The 25,241-nt window shown below is 49.2% G+C and overlaps 1 protein-coding gene across 1 annotated transcript; it reads right to left on the reverse strand.

Moving 5' to 3' along the window:
• Positions 1-17,491: 17,491 nt before the first annotated feature.
• On the reverse strand, positions 17,492-19,174 carry TMDD1 (transmembrane and death domain 1). The gene has a single exon (XM_038378974.2). It carries the CDS (start codon positions 18,387-18,389, stop codon positions 17,580-17,582), a length of 810 nt encoding a protein of 269 aa, XP_038234902.1. The 5' UTR covers positions 18,390-19,174; the 3' UTR covers positions 17,492-17,579.
• Between the last annotated feature and the right edge of the window lie 6,067 nt (positions 19,175-25,241).

Here is a 25,241-nt window from a genome sequence, read left to right on the forward strand (position 1 = left end):
CCTTGAGCTGCCATCGTAGAGGCCACACCCAAGCTTTTGCATTATTTAGTTTTCTGCTGCAACAAATATTAAAGCTGTGCCAGACCAATACTGAAGATCAGCGTATTAGAGATTGCATGGTGGCTCATCCTGCTCTAACCCAAACATGATTAAAAATCACATTACTAAATCCAAAAGAAAAATGAAATAAACAAGGTAGGAGTGTCTTAATGTACATTTATTTGATGGTTTCCACCTCCTCACTCCCATTCTTGCTGGGTTCTTTTTTTTTTTTTTAATATATAAAAGTGGCACGAGTTAGACCTAACTTGTGTTGCAGGGGAAGCTAGTGGAAATGTTTTTGTTCTTGTTTTTAGTGTTCACCGTGAGAGATTTGTGGCTTTTAGTGGCTCTTTGCTGGTATCTAGCAGACAGGTCGGTCTTAGTGCCAATCCGCAGCCCCTTGGGATTTTCATCAGAGGTTACTGCCGTGATTGGGCACAGTGACTGCAGCCTGTTGATAGCAGCTGAGCAGGTTGGTGGCCTTTGTGAGGCCAAGTGGTGGCTTTTCGTTAATATCTTAGTGAATGCATCACAAAAAACACCATCAAAACCGGCCCCCATTCACTGGTAGACTCAACAGAAGCCACAGATTGAAGGCTATGCAGCCTGCAGTCCCCTCTTGCTCCTGGGTGTAAGGAACGTTTGCTCTGCTGCTCGCACGCGCTCGATCTGCTCTGTTGATGTGCAGGGAACTTAAGTCTGCAGCACTCTCCATGCTGTCCATTCGCTTCTAAAGACATACGCCAAAATTGTACAGACAACGTGAAATCTGCCAGCATACCTGACATCCTCAACACACGCAGCAAGGCTCGTGCAGCATGGCTGCAGGAGCTGCAGAAGGGCGAGAACCCAGATGCCCCTGTCACTTGAGAAACACCAGTAAGGGTAAGCCATAGGGGGGCCTTTGAGGCAGCTGACCATTGCTGAATCCATTCAGTGGCATACAGTAGGGCTCCTACGCTGTCGCCTCTTTGTTCGCTTCCCTTTGTACACTTTTTTCTTTCCAATTAAAGGGCGAGATAGTGCATTAGCTTCGTGTGCTAGTTATGGCTCTCTGGAGGCCAGGTTTCTAGTCAAAATAGTTGCAAGTCAAATCAGGTGTTGGTTTAAAATAGTTATCCCTAGAAGAGGTTCCCCCCACCCAAATGGCAAAGAACAATAACCAAACCAACCCCTATACCCAGAATGCTAATTCCCTAACATTGGTCAGTATCTGGTCAAGCAAGCCTGGTACTGGACTAGCTGTAATACAAGCCAGGATTGTGGTGTACTACATGAACTTGGTGGGAAGCTTGCACAAGACGTGGCTGTGGTGCACCTGGATTTGACAGTCACTTTAAAAAAAGAATGCTAAACAAATTACCAAAAAAAGTTACAGGAGGAGAAAAATTTGCCCTTTGCAAGTTTGTTGCATGTTGTGATTTTTATAGAGAGGTGCGTGTGTGTATGTGTGTGTGCATATGGAGGGTGTATTCTGCATAGATGAGGTGAGGCGTGGTGTCCAGTGGCTAGAGCAGGAGACTGAGAAACAGGACTGCTCGGTTCTATTTCCAGCTCTACCGCTGACATGTTGTGTGACCTTGGACAAATCACTTAACCTCTCTGTGCCTCAGTTGTACCCATCTGTCAAATGGGTGTATAATTACCTACCTCACAGGGGTGTTGTGAGGCTTAATTAGTTAACATTTGTAAAGTGCTTTGAGATTCACAGCTGCAAGTGCTATTTAGATGTGCACAGTAGAATCATGGACTAAGGGGGAAATGAGATGGTACCATAAATGCTGCTAAATGAGTCATTTGTAAACTGCACTGCTCCAGTGAACCCAGCTTCTCAACAATGATCAGGGCAAAGATTTTCTTTCTTTTACTTTGCTTATGTGACTTGTTCTGGATACTGTGTTGATTTAACCCCCCCCCCCCATGCTGTATTAGCCTTCCCCTTTCATCCTCCCTAGATTTTGTTCCCTGTTCTGTTTTACATGAAGAAAGGAGGAGGAAATAACTGGTGTTTGGGGGATGGGGTGGTGAAAGAATGTAAAAACACAGTGGGCTGGAAGTCTGAGAGTCTGAATTTTGATTTCCTTTGTACTGTACATCTTTTTACTTTGGAATTTGCAATAAAAAGGTATGTCCATCTTGGTTTAACCTCTTCTCTTGCATGACCTGTCACCCTTCAGGGGCTGGCATGGTCCTGCATAACCAACACCCCAGAGAAACTTGGAGTTTACATGGTGCTCACTGCTGCAGATTAGGGGAAAAGCTAGATGTCCCTTAAAATGGGTTGGAGGAGGAAGTTCTTATAGGCCCATGCCAAAGAGGGTGTGTTCTGCCCCTAAGCTGCCAAAATGTCCCGTTTCTCCCCCCTGCTTGCATTGATGTCAAACCCCGCAGGAGGCTCTGAGTCCTTTGCAGGATCAGGTTCCAACTGGCTTCATGTACTTTATTTGAACACACAGGCACTGTGGGCCACAAGATAAATCTGGCAGTCGGATGCGGCTGTGATAGACTCTGTGCCTGGCTCTCCTGCTGGACTGCTGTGGGACCTTGGGTCTGTCACCCCCCCCTTCTGTGCCTCTGTTTCCCCTTCTTTGAGCTGGGTTAATGAGCCTGACTTTCTTTGTAATGAAGCACCGTGGGCATGATCCTTGCAACCATGAAAGTCAATGGGTCAGGATTAGTTTGGGATTTTTAAAATAAATAATCTTTGCTTCAAACCTGCACTGAGCTACCACAATCCCTGTTGTGAAGAAAAGCCTCTATTGTTACACCCCTAAGAACAGCAGCCCCCCCTGCTTCTTGCACAGGGCCACACCGGGGCCATTCTGCTCCACAGGCCGGGTGAAACTCCTGTATTTTACTCAGTCTGGTGCAATAGAGAGGGATTAGGTGGTGAATGGCAACTGGTGCCTTTGGCAGTCCACCCCCTCTCCCTCCTCACTCACCCAGAGTTGCAACCTGCTGGTCAGAGGGAGGGTGCATGATGACAGATAGGCTTGTGGCTGGAAGGTTTCTTGCTCTGACAATTCCAAGTTGCCTCTACAGCCAACCCCTTCACTGCACGCAAGCTGGCCACGTGACCTAAAAGGATTTAGGTGCCTCAGTCCTTAGAGGGGGACCAACAGGCAGCTTGCTGCTGCTGGGACTATCAATCTTAAGCAAGCGGTTTCTTTTTTATGCACTTGCACCCACATGCCTGCTTTGCCGCCGTGTCCCAGCGTTCAGGGTTCGACGTGGAATGATTTGTTCTGGGCTATTTCTGGTCATTAATATGATTTAAGAGCTGGTTATGATTTTTTTTAAATGTTCTTAAGGACACAATTCCTGCTACAACTTGCAGGGTGAAGAGGGTTTTGTTTTTTTTGTTTTAAACTTTCAGCTCCAGTTGTTTCATGGGTGCCTTTGATGGTTATTACACCCATGTTGTTGCAAAATGGTGTGCTGCTTTCATTTCAATCCAAGGCAGGGGGAGAGCAGCAGGAAGAGGGCTGCCGGCAGCCCCCTTGCAAGGGGTTTGTGTGGCACGGATGCGCAGTGGGGTTGTTTAGTGCCTAAGGCACAATGAGGGGAAGTCTAATTCAGCCCACACCGCAGCATCGGGCAGGCAGGGCCGGCTCTAGGTTGTGTGGTTTTTTTTTTTTATTTATTTTTTTGCTGCCCCAAGCTGCGGTGGGGCTGGGGCTCGCGGGTGGCGCTGGCACCAGAGGGAGTGATGTTACCTCCCAGCGCCTGCAGGGGCTTCCCCCCTCCCTCCCCGCCTGGCCGTGTAGAGAGAGGCCCCGATGTAAAGGGTGGCACAAGGCAGCACAGCAGCTGGTACGCAGAGGAGGTGGTGCAGCCCCGGCTCCCCGGCTAGCAGCTGGGCCCTGGCCACTCAGCAGCCCGGGGCTGGGGCTTCCCCTTCCCACTGCGGCCAGGGGCACGGTGCCCTCGTCCCATCTAAGTGGTGCAGCTCTGAGAGCGCAACTGCCCTGAAAAGGAAGGAGGGCCCGAATGCCGCCCCTGGAAGTGTGCCGCCCCAAGCTCGTGACTGATTTGCTGGTGCTTAGAACTGGTCCTGGCTGCAGACACACCCCAGAGGGGGGGAAAAAACTAGAACTAAGCACCAGCAAAGAACAGTGAGAGGGGAGAGAGACATTGGGATCTAATTCAAAACCAGCTTTTTTGGGATATGGACAATGCACGCAGCAGCCAAAAAGCCAGAAACCCAGCCAGCTGAGATGGGCAAAGCCAGAAGCAAGAGTCTCTTTGTCCTAGCCTCCAGCAAGGGAATAAAGCAAGTCCAGCTAGCTCAGGTATCAAACCTATGGCTCTCGCTATATGCAGGGATAGAATTAATGCTAATACTAAATGGCCGGGGTGCTGAACTCCAATGTCTAAAGCTAGAAAAACAAAAGCTGATTGAAATCACCCTCCCCCCCAAGACACCCACAATCTTCCCATTCTGTTTTTTCCCTGCTTTGTCACGGGTGAGGCCAGTGCTTGCTGCACATGTAGAGCTGGCATGTGCGCTGAGGCCGGAGGGTCCTAGGGGAGCTCAGTGCACTCCACCCGTGATTGCCTTAGTGGGGCAGGGGAAGTGGGAAGTTAGGGGGAGCCTTTGCATGACCATAGTTTTGCCCACTCTTTATCCACCAGATGGTAAAAGTTCTGCACCTCCCACACTTTGAACTTCAACCTTACTATGCAGGGAGAGGTCAGAGGCCCCGCTTCAAAGCCTCAGGCCGGCAGTTATAGGAGCACTGCTAAGTCATGGCAGTACGGAGTGTACGAAAGGCTAGAGCAGTTACGCATCTGGCCAAGGCAGGGCAAGTGGCCAGCCTAGTCAGTCTGGTATGGGGCAGATACTCAGCTGGTGGGAACTGGCATCAATCCATTAACGGACTGACCCTCCAGCCTGTGCTCATTGCCCTTACTGAGCTGAATGGCAGGGGAAAGCTGGTGCCTCCAAGTGCTTATGAGGTCACTGGTGTCACAGGGCACAAGATGTACAGGGAAGGCTTTAGTCCACTGAATAGCACCCTAAGCCATGGGTTGTTCAAAACTGGAACTGGTGCTTGTCCCGCTGATGGTCCACAGGGGAGCCAAAGCCATGAATGAGGGCCCCTGCCAGGGGAAAGCACTGTCTGGGACTTGCAGCAAACCCACAAGTGCACCTTATTCAGCAAGGCAGTGCCTTTTCACCTTGTTACAGGAGCCCCACACCATGTGATCTGGTCTGGGAGCTGCTCTGCCCTGTCCGAAGCAGCTCAAGGAATCTACTGTGCCCCTGGGCATGCGGTCAGCATGTTATTTACTCACTGATTGAAAACACCTTATAAAAAGCCTGCAGCGAACATTGTACCCTGCGGGAAGAGTGAAAATGAGCCCCCAGCTCCGGTGCCCAAGGCCTGTGCCAGCCAGGGAGAGAACTCACTGTGTGTGGTTCAGGTGGGCCCGCTACACAGAGACCAGCTTCCCAACAACATTCAAGGGATTTGGTTCCGAATTCATAGCAAGAGTGAACTGCAAAGCTAGGGTCCCCTCCGAGTATGCCTGAACCCACAGGCTGCGGCTTGCCAGCTGACTTCAACCACAAGCATGGGGCCCGGTCCCAGAGGTAGGGCTCTGCCAGACCCCAAAAGCTATAAATCACTAGTCAAGACCTTGCCCTGCAACTGGAAGAGGCTGGCCAAGATGATCTGCCCCCCCAGGCAGGAACTGAACATGAAAGTCAAGCTCCCCCCCTGCAATGGAAGCAATCCCCTAAGGGACCTGTATACCAGAGAGGCCTTCACAGATAAGAGAATCAGGTCCCTCGTCTTTTAATAAACCTCAGTGCAATGGCTAATTAACCCTATGTTGTTGGATTGTCACTCAGCATAGGGTTGGTTGGTTGGTTTTTTTTTTTAAACCATAAATTAGGCAACTTGAGGCTGCTTGTCCTAGGCACGCATCTGAGCCACGTGCTCCCATGCTCTTTCCTTTGTGAGTGAGCTGCTGCATACACATCACATTGCAACTAGGCAACCGGCCAACTCATCCTTCTAGCTAGAGGACAAACATGGTGGAATGTGCTTCTGTTACAGACTGCCATCCGCCAGCAGCTGTGGGCAGGCAGGAAATGGGACATGCTGAAGATGCAGTGACTCAGGAGGAGATACAGCTGCAGTCTTGGTGCCAGGGGCTGAACACCCATACCTGGACCTGCTGCACTGTTACGGATAATCATTAAGTCACCTCCACAACAGCTTTTGTGTCTTTCCGGTCTGTTATTCTTCACATTAACCATGTAGGTGTTCTTGGATTGAAAATAACCACCTTCTTCAGCGCCAGTAAAATGTCATTAGTCAAGTGTAAGCTCCAGGTTTTGCATACTGCCAGAAAGGGTTAAGCCCTCCACTTCAAGCAGCTGAAAGCCCAGGGGTTTGAGAAAACAGAGCCACTTTTTGCCTGCCTCTGCTGCAGCTGCAGCCAGGCATTTAGTCTCTAAGGTGCCACAAGTACTCCTTTTCTTTTTGCAAATACAGACTAAGACGGCTGCTACTCTGAAAAGGGAGAGACAGTCCATACATTTGGGATGTGGGAAGATATGGGGGTCACTGCAAGGGACTGGGAGCTTTTCCCCTGCAGCACTCACAAGCTGCCCCTCTCATCTCCGAGTTTGCTCTTCTCCTTGTAGCAGGCGTGGTGGTGACAGCGTAAAGTAGGATTTGGGGCCTCATAGCACAGGAAAATCTCCTATGCCGAGGCATAATAATGCAGCATACGTTCCAGAGTCAGCATCACTGGGAGCTGCTCAGGGTGTCAGTAAGAACAGCCTTGCGTGAGTGAGCCAGGGCTCTACCTATGACTGCAAAAAGCATTTTCGGTAGATCCACATTTTTAGAACATGGGTTACCTGAGTGCTGGAGAGGAAATATTGGAAAAACACCCACCCACCCTCTGCCCCTTTCACTCTGCCTATGTTGTTACTGCACCTATGGGGCTGAGCAAGAGAATGTCCTAGAAAGCATTGGAAGGCCTGCGGGTGGGAGGAGTGGGGAAGGAGGGGAGGGTGCCCCGTAGCAGGATCTCAGCAGGTGGAGCAGGACAAGTACTTGCTGGCTCAGCACATGGCCTCAGAAAACATGGAGGTAAAGCGAGGCTAAACAAAGCTCCAAAGGTGGAGCAGAAAGACCCGGGCTGTAATGACCGGCTCACCCTCCATTTCCGAAGCCAGACGAAGGAGGTTGCGGTAAAGGTTCTCTCAGTTGCCTACAGCACTGACTTGCCAATCCCAAGCATTCAAAAATCAAGAGCCAGGTCTCAAAAAAAAAAACACATGTGTTTTTTTTTTTTAAAAGACATAAATGTGGGGACCTTTGTGTTTTCATTCTGGTTTCTGAGCCTGCAGGTTACCGGCCCATCCCATTTCCCAGCTTTTCTAAACAACCTGCAAGGCTAGAAGCCCCTTAAAACAAAAAAATCCCACCCGCTCCTCCGCTTCTCATGTGGTCACTTGACTCTAGGAGACAGGGCTTTAAGAAACGACATCAAGTATCAGAAGACTCAGGATAACACCATGAAAATTGGCATCCCTTGGAAAGCTGCTTTCCAAGCTCTCTAACTAGGCAGGATCCCTCGCACCTCCACGCTGGCTGGCTAAATGTTGCAGCCAGGTCGCTCTAGCTTCAGGGAATCCAACGGGCATGTAGGAAAGATATCAGGAGGGCCAAATCGCACCTGGAGCTGCAGCTAGCAAGAGATGTCAAGAGTAACAAGAAGGGTTTCTTCAGGTATGTTGGCAACAAGAAGAAAGCCAAGGAAAGTGTGGGCCCCTTACTGAATGAGGGAGGCAAGCCAGTGACAGAGGATGTGGAAAAAGCTAATGTACTCAATGCTTTTTTTGCCTCTGTTTTCACTAACAAGGTCAGCTCCCAGACTGCTGTGCTGGGCAACACAAAATGGGGAAGAGATGGCCAGCCCTCTGTAGAGATAGAGGTGGTTAGGGACTATTTAGAAAAGCTGGACGTGCACAAGTCCATGGGGCCGGACGAATTGCATCCGAGAGTGCTGAAGGAATTGGCGGCTGTGATTGCAGAGCCCTTGGCCATTATCTTTGAAAACTCGTGGCGAACGGGGGAAGTCCCAGATGACTGGAAAAAGGCTAATGTAGTGCCCATCTTTAAAAAAGGGAAGAAGGAGGATCCTGGGAACTACAGGCCGGTCAGCCTCACCTCAGTCCCTGGAAAAATCATGGAGCAGGTCCTCAAAGAATCAATCCTGAAGCACTTAGAGGAGAGGAAAGTGATCAGGAACAGTCAGCATGGATTCACCAAGGGAAGGTCATGCCTGACTAATCTAATCGCCTTTTATGATGAGATTACTGGTTCTGTGGATGAAGGGAAAGCAGTGGATGTATTGTTTCTTGACTTTAGCAAAGCTTTTGACACGGTCTCCCACAGCATTCTTGTCAGCAAGTTAAGGAAGTATGGGCTGGATGAATGCACTATAAGGTGGGTAGAAAGCTGGCTAGATTGTCGGGCTCAACGGGTAGTGATCAATGGCTCCATGTCTAGTTGGCAGCCGGTGTCAAGTGGAGTGCCCCAGGGGTCGGTCCTGGGGCCCGTTTTGTTCAATATCTTCATAAATGATCTGGAGGATGGTGTGGATTGCACTCTCAGCAAATTTGCGGATGATACTAAACTGGGAGGAGTGGTAGATACGCTGGAGGGGAGGGATAGGATACAGAAGGACCTAGACAAATTGGAGGATTGGGCCAAAAGAAATCTAATGAGGTTCAATAAGGATAAGTGCAGGGTCCTGCACTTAGGATGGAAGAATCCAATGCACCGCTACAGACTAGGGACCGAATGGCTCGGCAGCAGTTCTGCGGAAAAGGACCTAGGGGTGACAGTGGACGAGAAGCTGGATATGAGTCAGCAGTGTGCCCCTGTTGCCAAGAAGGCCAATGGCATTTTGGGATGTATAAGTAGGGGCATAGCGAGCAGATCGAGGGACGTGATCGTTCCCCTCTATTCGACACTGGTGAGGCCTCATCTGGAGTACTGTGTCCAGTTTTGGGCCCCACACTACAGGAAGGATGTGGATAAATTGGAAAGAGTACAACGAAGGGCAACGAAAATGATTAGGGGTCTAGAGCACATGACTTATGAGGAGAGGCTGAGGGAGCTGGGATTGTTTAGTCTGCAGAAGAGAAGAATGAGGGGGGATTTGATAGCTGCTTTCAACTACCTGAAAGGGGGTTTCAAAGAGGATGGCTCTAGACTGTTCTCAATGGTAGCAGATGACAGAACGAGGAGTAATGGTCTCAAGTTGCAATGGGGGAGGTTTAGATTGGATATTAGGAAAAACTTTTTCACTAAGAGGGTGGTGAAACACTGGAATGCGTTACCTAGGGAGGTGGTAGAATCTCCTTCCTTAGAGGTTTTTAAGGTCAGGCTTGACAAAGCCCTGGCTGGGATGATTTAACTGGGACTTGGTCCTGCTTTGAGCAGGGGGTTGGACTAGATGACCTTCTGGGGTCCCTTCCAACCCTGATATTCTATGATTCTATGATTCTATGAACAGGTTGCCCCCCCCCCGTGGTTTACGCTGCTACTTGTGCACACAGCAGCACCCCCTAGTGGTACTCTTGGGGATGCCATTGAAACAGCCTCACTCAGCTGTCAGAGCTAGACATCAGGGGAGAGGAAGCTAATTGCCTCCCACCGTCTCCAAAACCTACAGGGTCCTGACGTGTGCGCGCATGGAGCAGCTCCACTTCTCCTAATGCTGAGCAGATTGGAGTCTAAACAGAGACTCAGTACGAGGGATGTGCTCCTGGACAGAGATATTCCCCAGGCAAACCGGCTGTGTGGATTGGATGTTACTCTCCAAACGATCACTCTGCCTAGGGCCTGGCTAATCAGGAGTTGGGGCTATACCAAGCCATGGCTTTCTGGACGGTGGAGTTGGTCTCTTCCGACTGCTGCCTGCATGGGAAGGGCAATCAATCAGTGCTAAGGTCCAGAGTCCTTACAGTTCTGGGAACGCAAACAATGAGGTCAGCATTCTGGGAAGCAGCAATGAATCAAACACAGACACGCCTCTAAGTGAGCCCTGAATCAGATACTAAATCACCCAAGTCTAAAGGGCAGAGGGTTGCGTTGGGGAGTGTCAGGGCAGCCAGTCAAAAGGGCCAGAGTGCAGGAGGATGATGAGTCAGCATGCTACTTGTTCTGGGAGGGTTTAGCCTGAAGTGCCCCAAACCCTTTGCAGACAGTCGTGAAGCCCCTGAGGGAAGGAGGCTAATAGGAGAGGGTCCATTTCAAAGACAGGAGGGAAATGAGACATTGGGAGACTATGGGTTAAAATCTCTAAGTAGTCACTGTCTTTCGAGAGGCCAAATGCAGACAGCTTGGGCGGAGCACTCAGGGTGTTAGCAGCACACACAGGCCAGATTTTCACAAGTGCTTGCTCCCAGTCCTGCTCCATTGGGAATATTTAGTTGCCTATAGGAGAGCTACTGGGTGCTCACCTCTTTTGAAAATCTGGCTGATGAGTAAATGTGCCTGGAAGCATCTGAATTCATGCAAAACTTCATTCCAGGTCAAAGCTCCAGTCCACACAGCCTGCTGCACCTGGCCTGCCATCCCAAATCAGACCCCTGGCCCATCACCATCCTGCGTCCAGAAGGAGTTCACATTCCACTCCTAAAAGAAGAGTGGGAAGGGGGGTGATCTCTCCCTAACACACCTCGTTAATGACCGAATGCTTTCTCGATTTTTTATTCTAGTCTTAGCTCTGCTGAGGGAAAGCCAATCGCCCTCAGCTGCGTGATAAACCAGCCTGCAGCCAGATCTCTAGCACCATGCTGAAAGCAGGTCCCCTCTGGCCCCCAGGGGTTTGAGTCTCTGTGCCCTGCACCTTGTGTTGTCATTTACACCAGTGAGAAGTGGGAATACAAGGTGATCATTCTGAGCGAACAGCATGTTACACCCACCATGCACTACTGGAAACGATGGTGCCCAAGGTGCAGGGCAACTAGGAATCTGGCTCCATCAGCACAGTCCCGATTTGCCCCCAGAGCCCACTGAGCATGCTCCTGCTCACGTGAGCAGCCGAGCGTTTCCTGCACACAGGTCGCTGTGTCTGTGTCTCTGTAGCTGTTCTGTAATAAAGTGGACAGAGAGCTGGAAGGGCACAAACAGGCAAGGTTCCTACCCAGCAAGGGCCAAGGTGAGCGGGAGGACGTGGGGCTAGGAAAGCACAAAGCTCTTTGGGTGGCTTTGTCACTGTGGAAAGGAGTCTAGATTAGAGCCCCAGGAGCCTGACAAGTGCGAGGGGCTTTTAGCATATCCGTAACCGAGGATCTCAAAGCACTTTACAAACACCAAGGTCTTTTCAGTAGCCTTAGCCCAAGTGAGTCTGAGGGGAGAAGTAAAGGTGACTTTGCACTGCCCAAATCCTGTCTGGTCTAGGGTCCAGTTTGGCTCTGAGGAGAAGTTCAAGCAAGCAGCCCCTGGGAGCATTAACTTGCAAGCATTTCCCATAGCGTCCTACAGGCCGTCCATACCCCAGAACTGGAGCACAGAATGCTCCAGCCACACACCCTACTGCACTCCCCTTCCCTGGGTGTTGTGAGGTCAGGGGCACAGGGACATTAGTTTGGGGTGTGAGTGAGTGAGCGAGAGAGAGAAGGGAAGATGCAGCTAGCCGTATGCCAGCTGGTCAGGGTTCTGGAAATAGCCAAGACACACTATTGGTGTGAAAAATACTGCAACTATTTAAAACCTTACTTATCTCCCAGCTCCAAAGGTAGCATAGAACCGTTATTGCCACAGTGGGGCATTGATCCAGAGGGCCAGTATTCAGTGATGCTCTCACAGCCCTCAGGGGCAAGGCTCTGGAGGGGAGGGAAAAAAAAAAACAAACACACACACACAACCCACAAGGAATTCTTAATACTTAATCACCGATACTAATTCCTACCTGCCCAGGCATATCTTAGGCGTCGCCCAGCCCAAGTACTGACCACAAGTGACTGTTCTTAACATGTGGGAACACGCATGATCCCAGCCTAAGGTTGTTCAGATGCAGAGCAATCTCCCACCACAAACTCCCCTCAGGAGGATTCACCAATAGCTCCGGATCAATACCATCAGAGGGAGGTAGGATGACTGAACTAGCTCTTTGCCATCATGCACTAGGGTACAATTCCTTCCAGATCAATTCTCTGCATGGCAGAAAGAATCTAGGTCCTGTTATTGTCTATGGCCTGCGTTTCAGAGATTGCTAAGAGACAGGACTGGTACAGCAGAAGGGGAATAAGGAGCAGAGTCGACCACCAGTTGTTAAGAGCTGCCTGGACTGCACCATTCCTGAGGGACTGTCCAGCAAACCAACTCCAGCAAAACTCTTAATTTGGGCTCTTGGAAACCAGTTTGCTGGAAAATTGCATAGAAGCTGAGACACCTGCGCTAATATAGAAGGGGCCAGCCAACTCCCCAGTTTGCACCAGGCTCTACGGATTTCTCAGGGTTTAGTTTGCAATGAAAGAGGTGCTGGGGCTCAAGCAATGTTTTACATTCATAACTGCTGCAGCAAGCCCAGAGGTGCCAGGGTTAGGAACTGTCAAGCCCAGAGGTGCCAGAGGATCAGCCCTGGCACAAATCAAGCAACGGGGTTTCTTGGCATGAAGCCTATTGCTGGGCATAAACTCTGTTGATTCAGGTACCAAATACCTGAGGTTAAATCTCCTCTCTCCCCATCCAATACCAAAGCAACCTGGACATATCAGACTGCTAGATCCAGAGGCAGTGGGACAGTCTCTGGGAGAGCTCTGTGTCTCATTCTTGGAGCAGCAGGGCCTAGCTTTGATGGCATTCAGACACCACCTGCATTCCCCCAAGGACAGAGTAGGAAAGGCCACACTAGAGGTGGGGACTATTTGGGATCAGGATGGGATTTCAGCATACCTCTGCTCTTCAGTTTCATGGGAATTTTGCATGAGCTTTAATCCATGTCACTGGTGCCCAGGGCAGGAGCAGGTGTTCGATTAATACAGTGCAATTCACTTGTTGGGAATGTTGTAAAGGCCAAAACTATAACTGAGTTCACAAAAGAACAGATCAGTTCATGGAGAACAGGTCCATCAATGCCTATTGGCCAGGATGGTCAGGGACAAAACCCCATGCTCCAGGTGCCCCTAAACCTCTGTTGGGAGTGGACAACAGGGGATGATGGATCACTTGATAACTGCCCTGTTATGTTCATTCCCTCTGGGGCACCTGGCATTGGTCTCTGTTGGAAGACAGGATACTGGGCTTGATGGACCTTTGGTCTGACCCAGTCTGACTGTTCTTATGTGCTGGGCAAACATTACATCAAACATTATTGTACAGCTACCCATGCATTCCCTCCCCAGATTTAGCAAAGAGCTGGTCCTGCAGGACACCCTCATTTTCCTCTCATCCTTTTGGTCCAGCTCTGCCACAAAGCAGAGATGAGAGGGGCAGCTTGTGAGTGCTGCAGGGGAAAAGCTCCCAGTCCCTTGCAGTGACCCCTATATCTTCCCACATCCCAAATGTATGGACTGTCTCTCCCTTTTCAGAGTAGCAGCCGTCTTAGTCTGTATTCGCAAAAAGAAAAGGAGTACTTGTGGCACCTTAGAGACTAACAAATTTATTTGAGCATAAGCTTTCATGAGCTACAGCTCACTTCATCGGATGCATTTGGTGGAAAATACAGAGGGGAGATTGATATACACACACAGAGAACATGAAGCAATGGGTTTATCATACACACTGTAAGGAGAGAGTGATTACTTAAGATGAGCCATCACCAGCAGCGGGGGGAGGAGGGGGTCCTTGCTTACAGAGAGCCCCCCAATCTGAAGCAAATACTCACCAGCAACCACACACCACACAACAGAACCACTAACCCAGGAACCTATCCTTGCAACAAAGCCCGTTGCCAACTCTGTCCACATATCTATTGAGGGGACACCATCATAGGGCCTAATCACATCAGCCACACTATCAGAGGCTCGTTCACCTGCGCATCTACCAATGTGATATATGCCATCATGTGCCGGCAATGCCCCTCTGCCATGTACATTGGTCAAACTGGACAGTCTCTACGTAAAAGAATAAATGGACACAAATTAGACGTCAAGAATTATAACATTCAAAAACAGTCAGAGAACACTTCAATCTCTCTGTTCACTTGATTACAGACCTGAGGGTGGCTATCCTTCAACAAAAAAACTTCAAAAACAGACTCCAACGAGAGACTGCTGAATTGGAATTAATTTGCAAACTGGATACAATTAATTTAGGCTTAAATAGAGACTGGAATGGATGAGTCATTACACAAAGTAAAACTATTTCCCCATGTTATTTCTCCCCCCCAGCCCACCGCCCACTGTTCCTCAGATATTCTTGTTAACTGCTGGAAATAGGTTTTCCTCCTTTGCACCCCCCCCCCCGCTGCTGGTGATGGCTTATCTTAAGTGATCACTCTCCTTACAGTGTGTATGATAAACCCATTGTTTCATGTTTCATGTTCCATGTTTCATTTCAACTGAGAGTTACCAAAAGAAACTACAGCATTTGCTCAAGAAACTCCCTGAAAAAGCACAAGAACAAATCCGCACAGACACACCCCTGGAGCCAGGACCTGGGGTATTCTATCTGCTACCCAAGATCCATAAACCTGGAAATCCTGGACGCCCCATCATCTCAGGCATTGGCACCCTGACAGCAGGATTGTCTGGCTATGTAGACTCCCTCCTCAGGCCCTTCGTTACCAGCACTCCCAGCTATCTTCGAGACACCACCGATTTCCTGAGGAAACTACAGTCCATTGGTGATCTTCCTAAAAACACCATCCTAGCCACTATGGATGTAGAAGCCCTCTACACCAACATTCCACACAAAGATGGACTACAAGCCGTCAGGAACAGTATCCCCGATACTGTCACGGCTAACCTGGTGGCAGAACTTTGTGACTTTGTCCTGACCCATAACTATTTCACATTTGGTGACAATGTATACCTTCAAATCAGCGGCACTGCGATGGGTACCCGCATGGCCCCACAGTATGCCAACATTTTTATGGCTGACTTAGAACAACGCTTCCTCAGCTCTCGTTCCCTAATGCCCCTACTCTACTTGCGCTACATTGATGACATCTTCATCATCTGGACCCATGGAAAAGAAGCTCTTGAGGAATTCCACCATGATTTCAACAATTTCCATCCCACCATCAACCTCAGCCTGGACCAGTCCACACAAGAGATCCACTTCCTGGACACTACGGTGCTAATAAGCGATGGTCACATAAACACCACCCTATATCGGAAACCTACTGACCGCTATTCCTACCTACATGCCTCTAGCTTTCATCCAGATCATACCACTCGATCCATTGTCTACAGCCAAGCGCTACGATATAACCGCATTTGCTCCAACCCCTCAGACAGAGACAAACACCTACAAGATCTCTATCATGCATTCCTACAACTACAGTACCCACCTGCTGAAGTGAAGAAACAGATTGACAGAGCCAGAAGAGTACCCAGAAGTCACCTACTACAGGACAGGCCCAACAAAGAAAACAACAGAACGCCACTAGCCATCACCTTCAGCCCCCAACTAAAACCCCTCCAACGCATCATCAAGGATCTACAACCTATCCTGAAGGACGAGCCATCGCTCTCTCAGATCTTGGGAGACAGACCAGTCCTTGCTTACAGACAGCCCCCCAATCTGAAGCAAATACTCACCAGCAACCACACACCACACAACAGAACCACTAACCCAGGAACCTATCCTTGCAACAAAGCCCGTTGCCAACTCTGTCCACATATCTACTCAGGGGATACCATCATAGGGCCTAATCACATCAGCCACACTATCAGAGGCTCGTTCACCTGCGCATCTACCAATGTGATATATGCCATCATGTGCCAGCAATGCCCCTCTGCCATGTACATTGGCCAAACTGGACAGTCTCTACGTAAAAGAATGAATGGACACAAATCAGACGTCAAGAATTATAACATTCAAAAACCAGTTGGAGAACACTTCAATCTCTCTGGTCACTCAATCACAGACCTAAGAGTGGCTATACTTCAACAAAAAAGCTTCAAAAACAGACTCCAACGAGAGACTGCTGAATTGGAATTAATTTGCAAACTGGATACAATTAACTTAGGCTTGAATAGAGACTGGGAATGGATGAGTCATTACACAAAGTAAAACTATTTCCCCATGGTATTTCTCCCTCCCACCCCACCCCCCACTGTTCCTCTGATATTCTTGTTAACTGCTGGAATTAGCCTACCTGCTTGTCACCATGGAAGGTTTTCCTCCTTTCCCCCCCCCTGCTGCTGGTGATGACTTATCTTAAGTGATCACTCTCCTTACAGTGTGTATGATAAACCCATTGTTTCATGTTCTCTGTGTGTGTGTATATAAATCTCTCCTCTGTTTTTTCCACCAAATGCATCCGATGAAGTGAGCTGTAGCTCACGAAAGCTTATGCTCTAATAAATTTGTTAGTCTCTAAGGTGCCACAAGTACTCCTTTTCTTCTTCCATTGTTTCATGTTCTCTGTGTGTGTATATCAATCTCCCCTCTGTATTTTCCACTGAATGCATCCGATGAAGTGAGCTGTAGCTCACGAAAGCTTATGCTCAAATAAATGTGTTAGTCTCTAAGGTGCCACAAGTCCTCCTTTTCTTTTTGTCTCTCCCTTGTTTCTAAAGCCCTGGGCAGCAGAGCCTGGTTACCTTCCTTGCCGTCTGAAAAAGGCACAGCCGCAGTGCTTAGGGGAGGGATCGGGAAACTACAGACTTTCCTGGTCGGCCAGCGAGGGGAAGAGACGGGGCTGTGGAACTGCAGAGGGCAGAAGAGGCCGGTAAGTAGCTCACAGCGGTGGCGTGGGAGCCGGGTCCTGCCCGGGAGCTGACGCTACCCCGAGCCCTCGGGCGGCGGACTTGAGACGCTAGGTTAGATCGCTGTTCCCTGGGGCACAGCGACACCTCGTGGCAGAGGGTGGAATACGCAGGAACAGTAAGGGACCTGCGGACAGAAGAATGGCCGGACTCAGAGACCCGAGGGCCGTCTTGCCCAGTGTCCCATCTCCAAACGCAGCCACTACTAGATGCTTCAGAAGAAGGTGCAAGAAATGCTGCAGGGGCAGATGTGGGATGGCCTTCCCTCTCCCCCAGGGAAGTTTCTCCTGAGCTGTCCCCCGCCCCCCCTAGTTAGCTAGGCGTTGGCTCGTGATCCACTGCAGGAAGATTTAAGTCTTTAGAAGTTCTCAAAAATTGCAGGGGGGAAGCAGGCTTTGGCGTTTGAAGCCACTTTGCCATCTCACCCCATTGCGCACATTTATATACAAACCAGATCCCACTCCTGGGCTCGATTCCATAAATAGGAGCATTTTATTGGTTGTGCCCCATGGAGCTGTAGATGGAAAAGTTTCAGATTCAAATTACGGCTCCCCTGCAAAGCTGGTGTCATCGGAAGCATCCCCATCCAAACTGTCCCCTAAGTCTTCAGCTAAAATCAAGGCATAGTTGAGTCCTCCTCAAACAAGGGGTTGTGAGCCGCACGCTGAGGCGGGGGCCCTGGGCTCTGGGGAGAAATCGCCATGCAGTCTCGGCTCAAGGGCCGGAGGAAGGAGTAAACGGCAAGCGCCATGAGGACGGAAGAGGTTAAAAACCCGCCGATGAAGCCAGAAGCCACCGGATTGATCCATTCAAAGAGGCTCCTGTTGTAGGGAGGGGGTGGTTTCCTTTCGATGAGGAGGTCGAGCTCACCCCAGCCTTCCTGCATCAATCCGCTCCCCCTGCGGGATTCCCCCCCAGCTCGCCGAGCTCTGCTGTGCTGGTTTGTCTCTCCATGTTGCTCATCCTCCTCCAGCAGGAGCGAGGCCAGATGTTCCACCCCCTCGCGATATTCTTCCACGTTCCGCCTCAGCTCGAGGTTCTTGTCCTGGTTCAAGTTCTTGCCCAGCTCCTGGGAGATGTCAGGGCGCCCGGTGCGGCGGAGAGCTCGGGAGAGGCGGTCCCAGGGCACTGAATCGCCTTCCGCCCCGAGCCACCGGCTCAGGACATCCCGGCACGGCTCTGCGCGGGCGATGTCCCGCCGGCGGCGGGAGCGGAGCGGGTTCTTCGCCTCCGAGAGCCGCTCCAGCGCCTCCTCCGTGTTCTCCTCGGGGCCGGCGAGCCGGGCGTAGAACTCGCGACATTCCTCCGGGGAAAGCAGCTCGGATATGCGGCCCATCATGTGCGCGCCTATGTCATCCGCTGCCGTGTCGGCGCAGGAGCCACAGGTAGCCAGCAAGAGGAGTCCGACTCCTACGGCCTCAAACATGACGGGAGAACGCGGCCCAGACCCTGAGCAGAGAGAATATCCGCACAGACCGAGGAGTTGGGGGCTAGACCCGGGCAGGAGACCGACTCCGCGTTCCAGCCCCCAACCCGAGACGCCTCAAACGGGTCAGTCCACGTGCGCCAGCACAGCACTGCCCTGTCATTAGCACACGGGCCCAGCACGAGTTCTGCCTGTGGCCCGAGGACTCGAACTCGTGGGCCCAGGTGAGTCCTTCGGCCCCGGGCTGCAGTCGCTCACACTCGCGCTCTGCCCCAATGAGCATCCAAGGGCGCCCATCAGTGGGAACTAAGGTGGCAACAGGTTAGGCAGCTGCTGAGCAGGGGTTTTGAGCACCTGAATTTTGGATCAGTTTAGTTTAGCACCTAACTCTTTGCAGATCCAGCCCCAGCACTCTCGAGTTTCACAAAAAACACGACAGAAGACGGTCAGTGGTTAATAATGGGGCCCTTCTATTGGCAAGTTTCGGAGGGTCTTGAACAGCCACCCCCCTCCCTGCATGGCCTGCCATGACCACAGCACAAGCTGGTGGGACGGTGCAAATACTGGCCCCGAATGTGCCAGGTGGTCAGGCCCCTGCTCTGCCAGCATAAAGCGGTGGGCTCCCGGCCAACAGTGCCCCACACGGGCCCTGCATTGTGGGCTGGCATTTGTATCCTGGTGTGGATGGAAATGTAAAGGAGTGGAAGGAGTTACCGGATCCGCTCCCTGCTCAGCTGGTGGGGAACGTGGCTCCGTGTGGAATTTAGAACCTGGAGCGTAAACTTATGTCACACATGGCAGCCCCGTTTCTACTCCGCCCCTTCAGTTCTCCTCTTTATCCCCTTCCCTCCCCCCCCGTATCAACTGGGCAATGCAAGCCTCTATGCCCCCGGGTCCTGCTCCCTTCCACACCAAGACAGTTTGCATCATGCATCGTGCGTTGGAGCCAGTGACCCATTTGGAGACGCAGTTTCCTGGGTGTCTGTAACAAGCCCCCGGACGCAGACGGAGCTCAGCTAACGTCCGCCGAGGATCAGAAAGGTCAGCAAACTTGGAGCAGGTTCTGAAGGCGCTTCCAGTGGCTTTTGGCATGCAAGACCCATGTCCGCATAACAAACAGCCCACTAATTACACAGATCACCCCGTCTTGGGCGGGTCACCTTTCTCCCGTTTCTTCGGGGTCCCAAGCAAAGCAAAACCATGCTGCAGAACAGGCCAACGGGTATGTTGGGTCCCCAGCTCCCTCCCGGGGGTTACTTCTGGGGCCGCCCATTTGTGGAGCTTCCTGCCCACGCGTAGCTCTGCCAGCAGAGAGATGTCATCTGCACATTCACACACCCGCTGGTGCTATTCGCTCCACGAGCGGGTTGAAGGGCAGTGGCAGGTTCAAGAGCTCTTCCCTCTCGCCCCGGCCCCAAGCCCACACAGGGGCAGCAGGGAAATGCGGTTCTCCCCTCCAGAGCTGGGAACAAAACACCCAGGAGTCCTCCATCCCTGTCTCAGCACCACACGGCGCTCCTTCCCCAAATTAGGGGGGGCGCGCACGCAGGTACTTTTCGGATCCAAAATTAGTGCAGAACAAAGGGAAGATGTGCAACAGCTGGAGAAAAGCTGCCAGTGAGTGGCGCACCTGTGCCTAGTTTAATTATCCTTCGCCTCGGAGTCACAGTGCTTATGCCACAAGGTGGCAACACAGCTCCAGAAGAGAAGCTCTCTCTTTACATCCTCCGCACTCCCAGGAGCGATGTGCTCTACAAAACAAGTGAATTATAGTTCTAAGATGGCCCCTGTGAAGGTCTCCAGCTCAGCACTATCCTTGTCCATCGGCAGGTGAAAGAGAAGTGACTCAGCAAGTCTGTGGGAGAGCTAGGAACAGAACCCAGGAGTCCCGGCTCCACCCCTGTATCTCATTATCCTTTCAGAGTAGCAGCCCTGTTAGTCTGTATCTGCAAAAAGAAAAGGAGGACTTGTGGCACCTTAGAGACTAACAAATTTATTTGAGCATAAGCTTTAGTCAGCTACAGCTCACTTCATCGAAAGCATATGCTCAAATCTGTTAGTCTCAAAAAAAAAAAAAAAAAAAAAAAAAAAGACTTGTGGCACCTTAGAGACTATCCTTTAAAACCCTATTGGACTCCTGGAGAAAGTCAAGAAAAAACAGGGCAGATTTCAGAGACCCCAAGTATGATCTAGTTGTCAGAGCACAAGGCCTGGGAGCCAGGACTCTTGGGCCCTCTGATCTCCACCTGTGAAGTAGGCAAGGGGCTTACGGTCACTGATCACTTCTCCCAGCTCTAGGGGAGGACATAGTCGCTGCGTAAATAGTTTAGCACAGGAAGGGAAGGATACCTTGTTCAATTGATGCTTCAAACGGAGTTGTAGGGGGCACATTATTCATGGTAGAATGCAGCCAGGACACCAAAGTTTCAATCCCAAAAAGCATAATGGGATCTTTAAACCAAGATCCTAGCAATTCATGGTTACTAAAAACCCCACCTCAGGGACTTGGATGAAAGCCAGAGCCCTGCCTCAGAACAGCTCCCACTGTCACCATGCTGAAATATGGGTTTGGTACTGACAGAGAAAGACTTCACCTATTCCTACTGAATAACCAACCCCCTTTCTGGCAGTGACTAAACTGCTCTTGGGGGCTCCCATGCAGGTTCTGACCTTGTGCTGCATGAGCCAAGGGGAATTATCATCATCTTGAATACATGAATGGGTTAACCATGCTTGAAATTTAAGAGAAACGAAGAAAAGGTGCTTTAAAAATGTAGTGCCATTTAATACGCAAGGACGATCTATCAAAACCCCCTGGACCCTGTTTCCCAAATGGAGTCATTTTATTGGTTCTGCTTCTTCTAGCAAAAGCTCCAAGATGTTCCAGTTTTCAAGTTCTTCTTCAAATAAGTCCTTGTCTGACACATCTTCACCTCTCCTCACCCAAAATATCCTCCCAGTCTGCATTGGAAATATGGTTCCAAGGCCACGGGTGACATGCGGGAGCCAGGCAGGGTGTGTGTAAAGTTCAGAAATGAAGACTTATTGATCTGAGATCCAAAAAGTGAGGTAAATGGCAAGAAGCCAGAGGAGCAAACCTGAGAAAAATCCTCTTAGGAAGCCACGAGTCACAGGACCTACATTTATACTAAATTCATTTTGTAAGGAGAGCGCAGCTTCTCTCAATGAAGAGATCTTTGCCATCGCAGCTTCTCCTGCAAGATTTCCTCCCTGGCACTCTGAGCTCTGCTGCGCTGGCTTTTCTCTCAATATTTCTTCTCCTCCAGCAGCACTGAAGAGGTCAGAAGTTCCTCTTTAGCTCGAGGGTCCCAATTCAAGTTCTCACCCAGATCCCTGAAGATGTCAGGGCTCCCAATCTGGTGGAGAACTCAGGAGAGATGGTTCCACTACATTACATCTACTTCCATCTTGAGCCATTGTATTAGGACCTCTTTGCACTGCTCTGTGCGGATAATGTCTTGCTGGTGGCAGGGCGATCTGTGTTCTTCTCCCCAGATAGTTGCTTCAGTTCCTTCTCCGGGCTGGTGATCTGAGCTGTTGACTGAAGTAAGCCAAGGCCTCCTGGTGTTTGCGGTCAGGCCAAAGGCAAAATAGAAAAGCCCAGCTTTCAAAATTGTACACTGCTAAATGCTGTACCAGATAAGGAGCAAACTTTATTATGGTTTGTGGAACAGATTCTTGTAAACAGTTATACAGGGAAACTAGTTCTCACAGAGAATTGTTAACAAGTAAGGTAAATTGCTTTGCTAACTGAACTAGAGGCATTCAGCTCACAAGCAAGATATATTACTCAAAGTATGGGAATTGTTAATGTAGCTATAAGTGTGATTTAGAAAAAGTTATGTTATCAAAATAAGGAAGTAAATGAGTATAGTGCATTGTATTTAAGCTTGGCAGAAATCAGTTTATTTTTATCAATTTAAATCTTCACAGCTGCCCAGAATTCGGGGTTTTAAGCATTTCTTCCCCTGCCACCCTCCTCTCCAATTTTTACTTCTTTCCATTTTCCCAATCATAGGAAATTAGAGGGGGTATCAGCCAATGATTGAATGACAGCAGATGTTGAGATTCAAGTTAAAGCTTTATAACCATTAAAAACCACAGATTGTCAGCATCACATGTAAATATCCTTAAATCATACTCCACGTTCTCAAGCAGCATTTTCTTACTTTGCCAGATTTCGATTACTGATGGAAAATTTGTCGGTTTGTGTCTGGATGCTGAAATCAAATTCTATCAACAAATCTAATCCTTCCAGGCCTAATTATATTTTAGAATACTGGATTAGAACGCAAAAACTGTACTATAGTTAGGGGCTGCAACCTTTGCATGACCCTTTCTCTGTATACAACAGAAGAATAAGAAATACATTCAACTCTCTAGTCTTTAGATATTCTGCTACGCTTGGCAACTATAGACACTTTGGTTTTACAAAATATGTATGGAGCCAGATAAGAGAAAAGTAAAGTTTTGAATGTTATATAAAACATATGATATTGGCTAACAAATACAATTCATAGTTAAGCTCCTCCAAAATGCTTTTTACTTATGTTACATTGTTTAATCAAGGCGAAATGTGAAATTATAATCTCAGTATTCAGAAACATTCCAAAGAAGAAGAAGAACAAACAATTTTGCTGATGCTTAGCTAACATACCCTATGCACCAAGCTATAGCTGAGGCAGGATGTCTCTAAGGCTTTGCTGACTTTTGGAATGCAATGGTCTAAACAAGATAATAAACTAGTTACAAGTTTACTACAGGGTTCATGCTAGCCTTGCAAAAGGTTTGCAAAACCATATCACAGATAACAAACAAGTAGTAATGCAACGAAATAGTGAAACCCTTATTCCTAATACCGATAGAAGCAGAGTGCTGCTCAGATTTTGAGAGACAGCTGACCAACTGTATTCCACCTCCCAGATAGGTGGTTATGTATTGTTCTTTGCTTCACAGTATTGGGTACCCTCACTGTTCTTCCAGAGGGGAGAAGGAAGCTCTCTAAAAGCCACTGCATTACTGCAGAATAGTCAGGGCACAAGCACAACCTCGCCCCTCTGCCCTAGCAGCTTCTTGTTGGGTCTGCTCTGCATCTGGTGTATAAGGCCCCTGCTCTAGGGATAGTCTTTGATGTAGGAAGCCAAAGTGGTTGCAGAAGAGGGATGAATTCCCACTGCTGTCTTATCTCCTCCTGGTCCACATGCAGTGCTATAGCTCTGCACCTTCACACTTGTGATGCTACTTCCCGAAGCCCCCCTGCTCCCTTTTAGATCCAGGGATAGGGAGCTGCCATCCAAGAGAAGTTTCCCCACATTTCCTTCAGGGCCCTAGAATTAGACATCTTGCTGCAGACAAAGCTCTGCGAATCTGGACAGTTTCCAGGCAAACCCAGGCCAAATTTGGTTGGTTTGAACTCAAAGTTCAAACCAGGTCCCACAGACTGAACCTAGAGACTAAATTTGTTAGTCTCTAAGGTGCCACAAGTACTCCTTTTCTTTAGACTGAACCTAGAAGCTCAGGCCTACATGAAAGGAAAAGACTTCTCGTGAACCAAAACAGTTGATATTCTCCTGTATCTTCCCCAGTGCTCTCAGATCCCAGCTTGAATCAGAACAGGAAATGCTAAGGCACTGTATGAAATAACTGGACATTGGTCCCCAGGATGTAAAGTTCAGACCCAGAGTCAAACTTTAGTGAGTAGAGGGTAGAAAAGGGTTTCAGAGCCAAGGTTTTGGTTCAGACCCAATACATAAAATAAAGTGATTCAGGCCAGGCAGAAAATGCTTGATCAACTTGAATTTCAAAACATTACTCACATGAGCCCTGTTTTGACCATTGTTTTTAATTACTGTCATTAGCATCAACCACACCTTAATTAGTATTTACTTTTTGGATCAGTATTTAGATATTGATTTCAGCATACGTCAATGAACATATGTGGTTACATTATGGACTGTCAATACCAGATGATCCAACAGGGAAGCCAGAACCTGGTATCAGTGAGTTCAGTGTGATGACACTTGCTCTGGAACTAGTCATGTTCTGGAGCATGCATGAAATGCAGAGTACGGCATCTGTTCCTCAGCCCTGGTCTGTTAATTCCTGTCAAACTTGTTCTCCAGGCAAAAACAATGCATCAGACTCAGGGAATCAGATTTTCGAGTGCTGATCACCCACAACTGGAGTCAGATTTTCAGAAGTGCTCAGCATCCAGCAGTGCCCATTGTAACACTTCGGGAAAAATCTGCCCCTAAGAGCTGATCTAAGCTCTTTTGAAAATCTGGCTCCAATTGTGGGTGCCAAGCACTTGAAAAATCTGACCTGGAGTCTCCAGAGACTTAACAGCAAGTTTCCCTGTCAGCAACAATATTGACCCCACTAATTCCTTGGTGTGCAAACCAGGAGTATTTCCCAGCCAGCAGCATCTTTAAAAAAAGTACTACAGAGTCTTACATTATAGCTTACAAGAGCGAGACTAGTGTTTTGGGTGATAATATTTTAATACTCTCACACATGCATATGCCAAGAATACACAAGATGAACCCCAGCAGATCTGCACTGAACTTGTTCCCTAAATCAGGACCACACAGAGAGCCTGTCTCTATTACAGAAAGCAAAACCACCTTGTGGCTCTCATGCTAGATATTTTGTGCCTAACAATCGGTCTTTGACTTATGAAATACATGAAAACCTAGTAGCTTGAACTGCTGGAAGTTCAGTTACGATCCACAGCTGTGTCTCAAGGTGAGAGAGAGAGAGAGACAGTAAGCCCCGCTCAGACAGGAGATGCCCTTACTGCCACAGCTTAGAAGGGCAATGGTCTCTTATAAT

The sequence above is a fragment of the Dermochelys coriacea genome, chromosome 20 (assembly GCF_009764565.3).
Source record: "Dermochelys coriacea isolate rDerCor1 chromosome 20, rDerCor1.pri.v4, whole genome shotgun sequence".
Lineage (NCBI taxonomy): Eukaryota > Metazoa > Chordata > Testudines > Dermochelyidae > Dermochelys > Dermochelys coriacea.

Coding starts and splice junctions, on each gene's coding strand:
- TMDD1 (XM_038378974.2), bottom strand. CDS start 18,389: ATGTTTGAGGCCGTAGGAGTCGGACTCCTCTTGCTGGCTACCTGTGGC.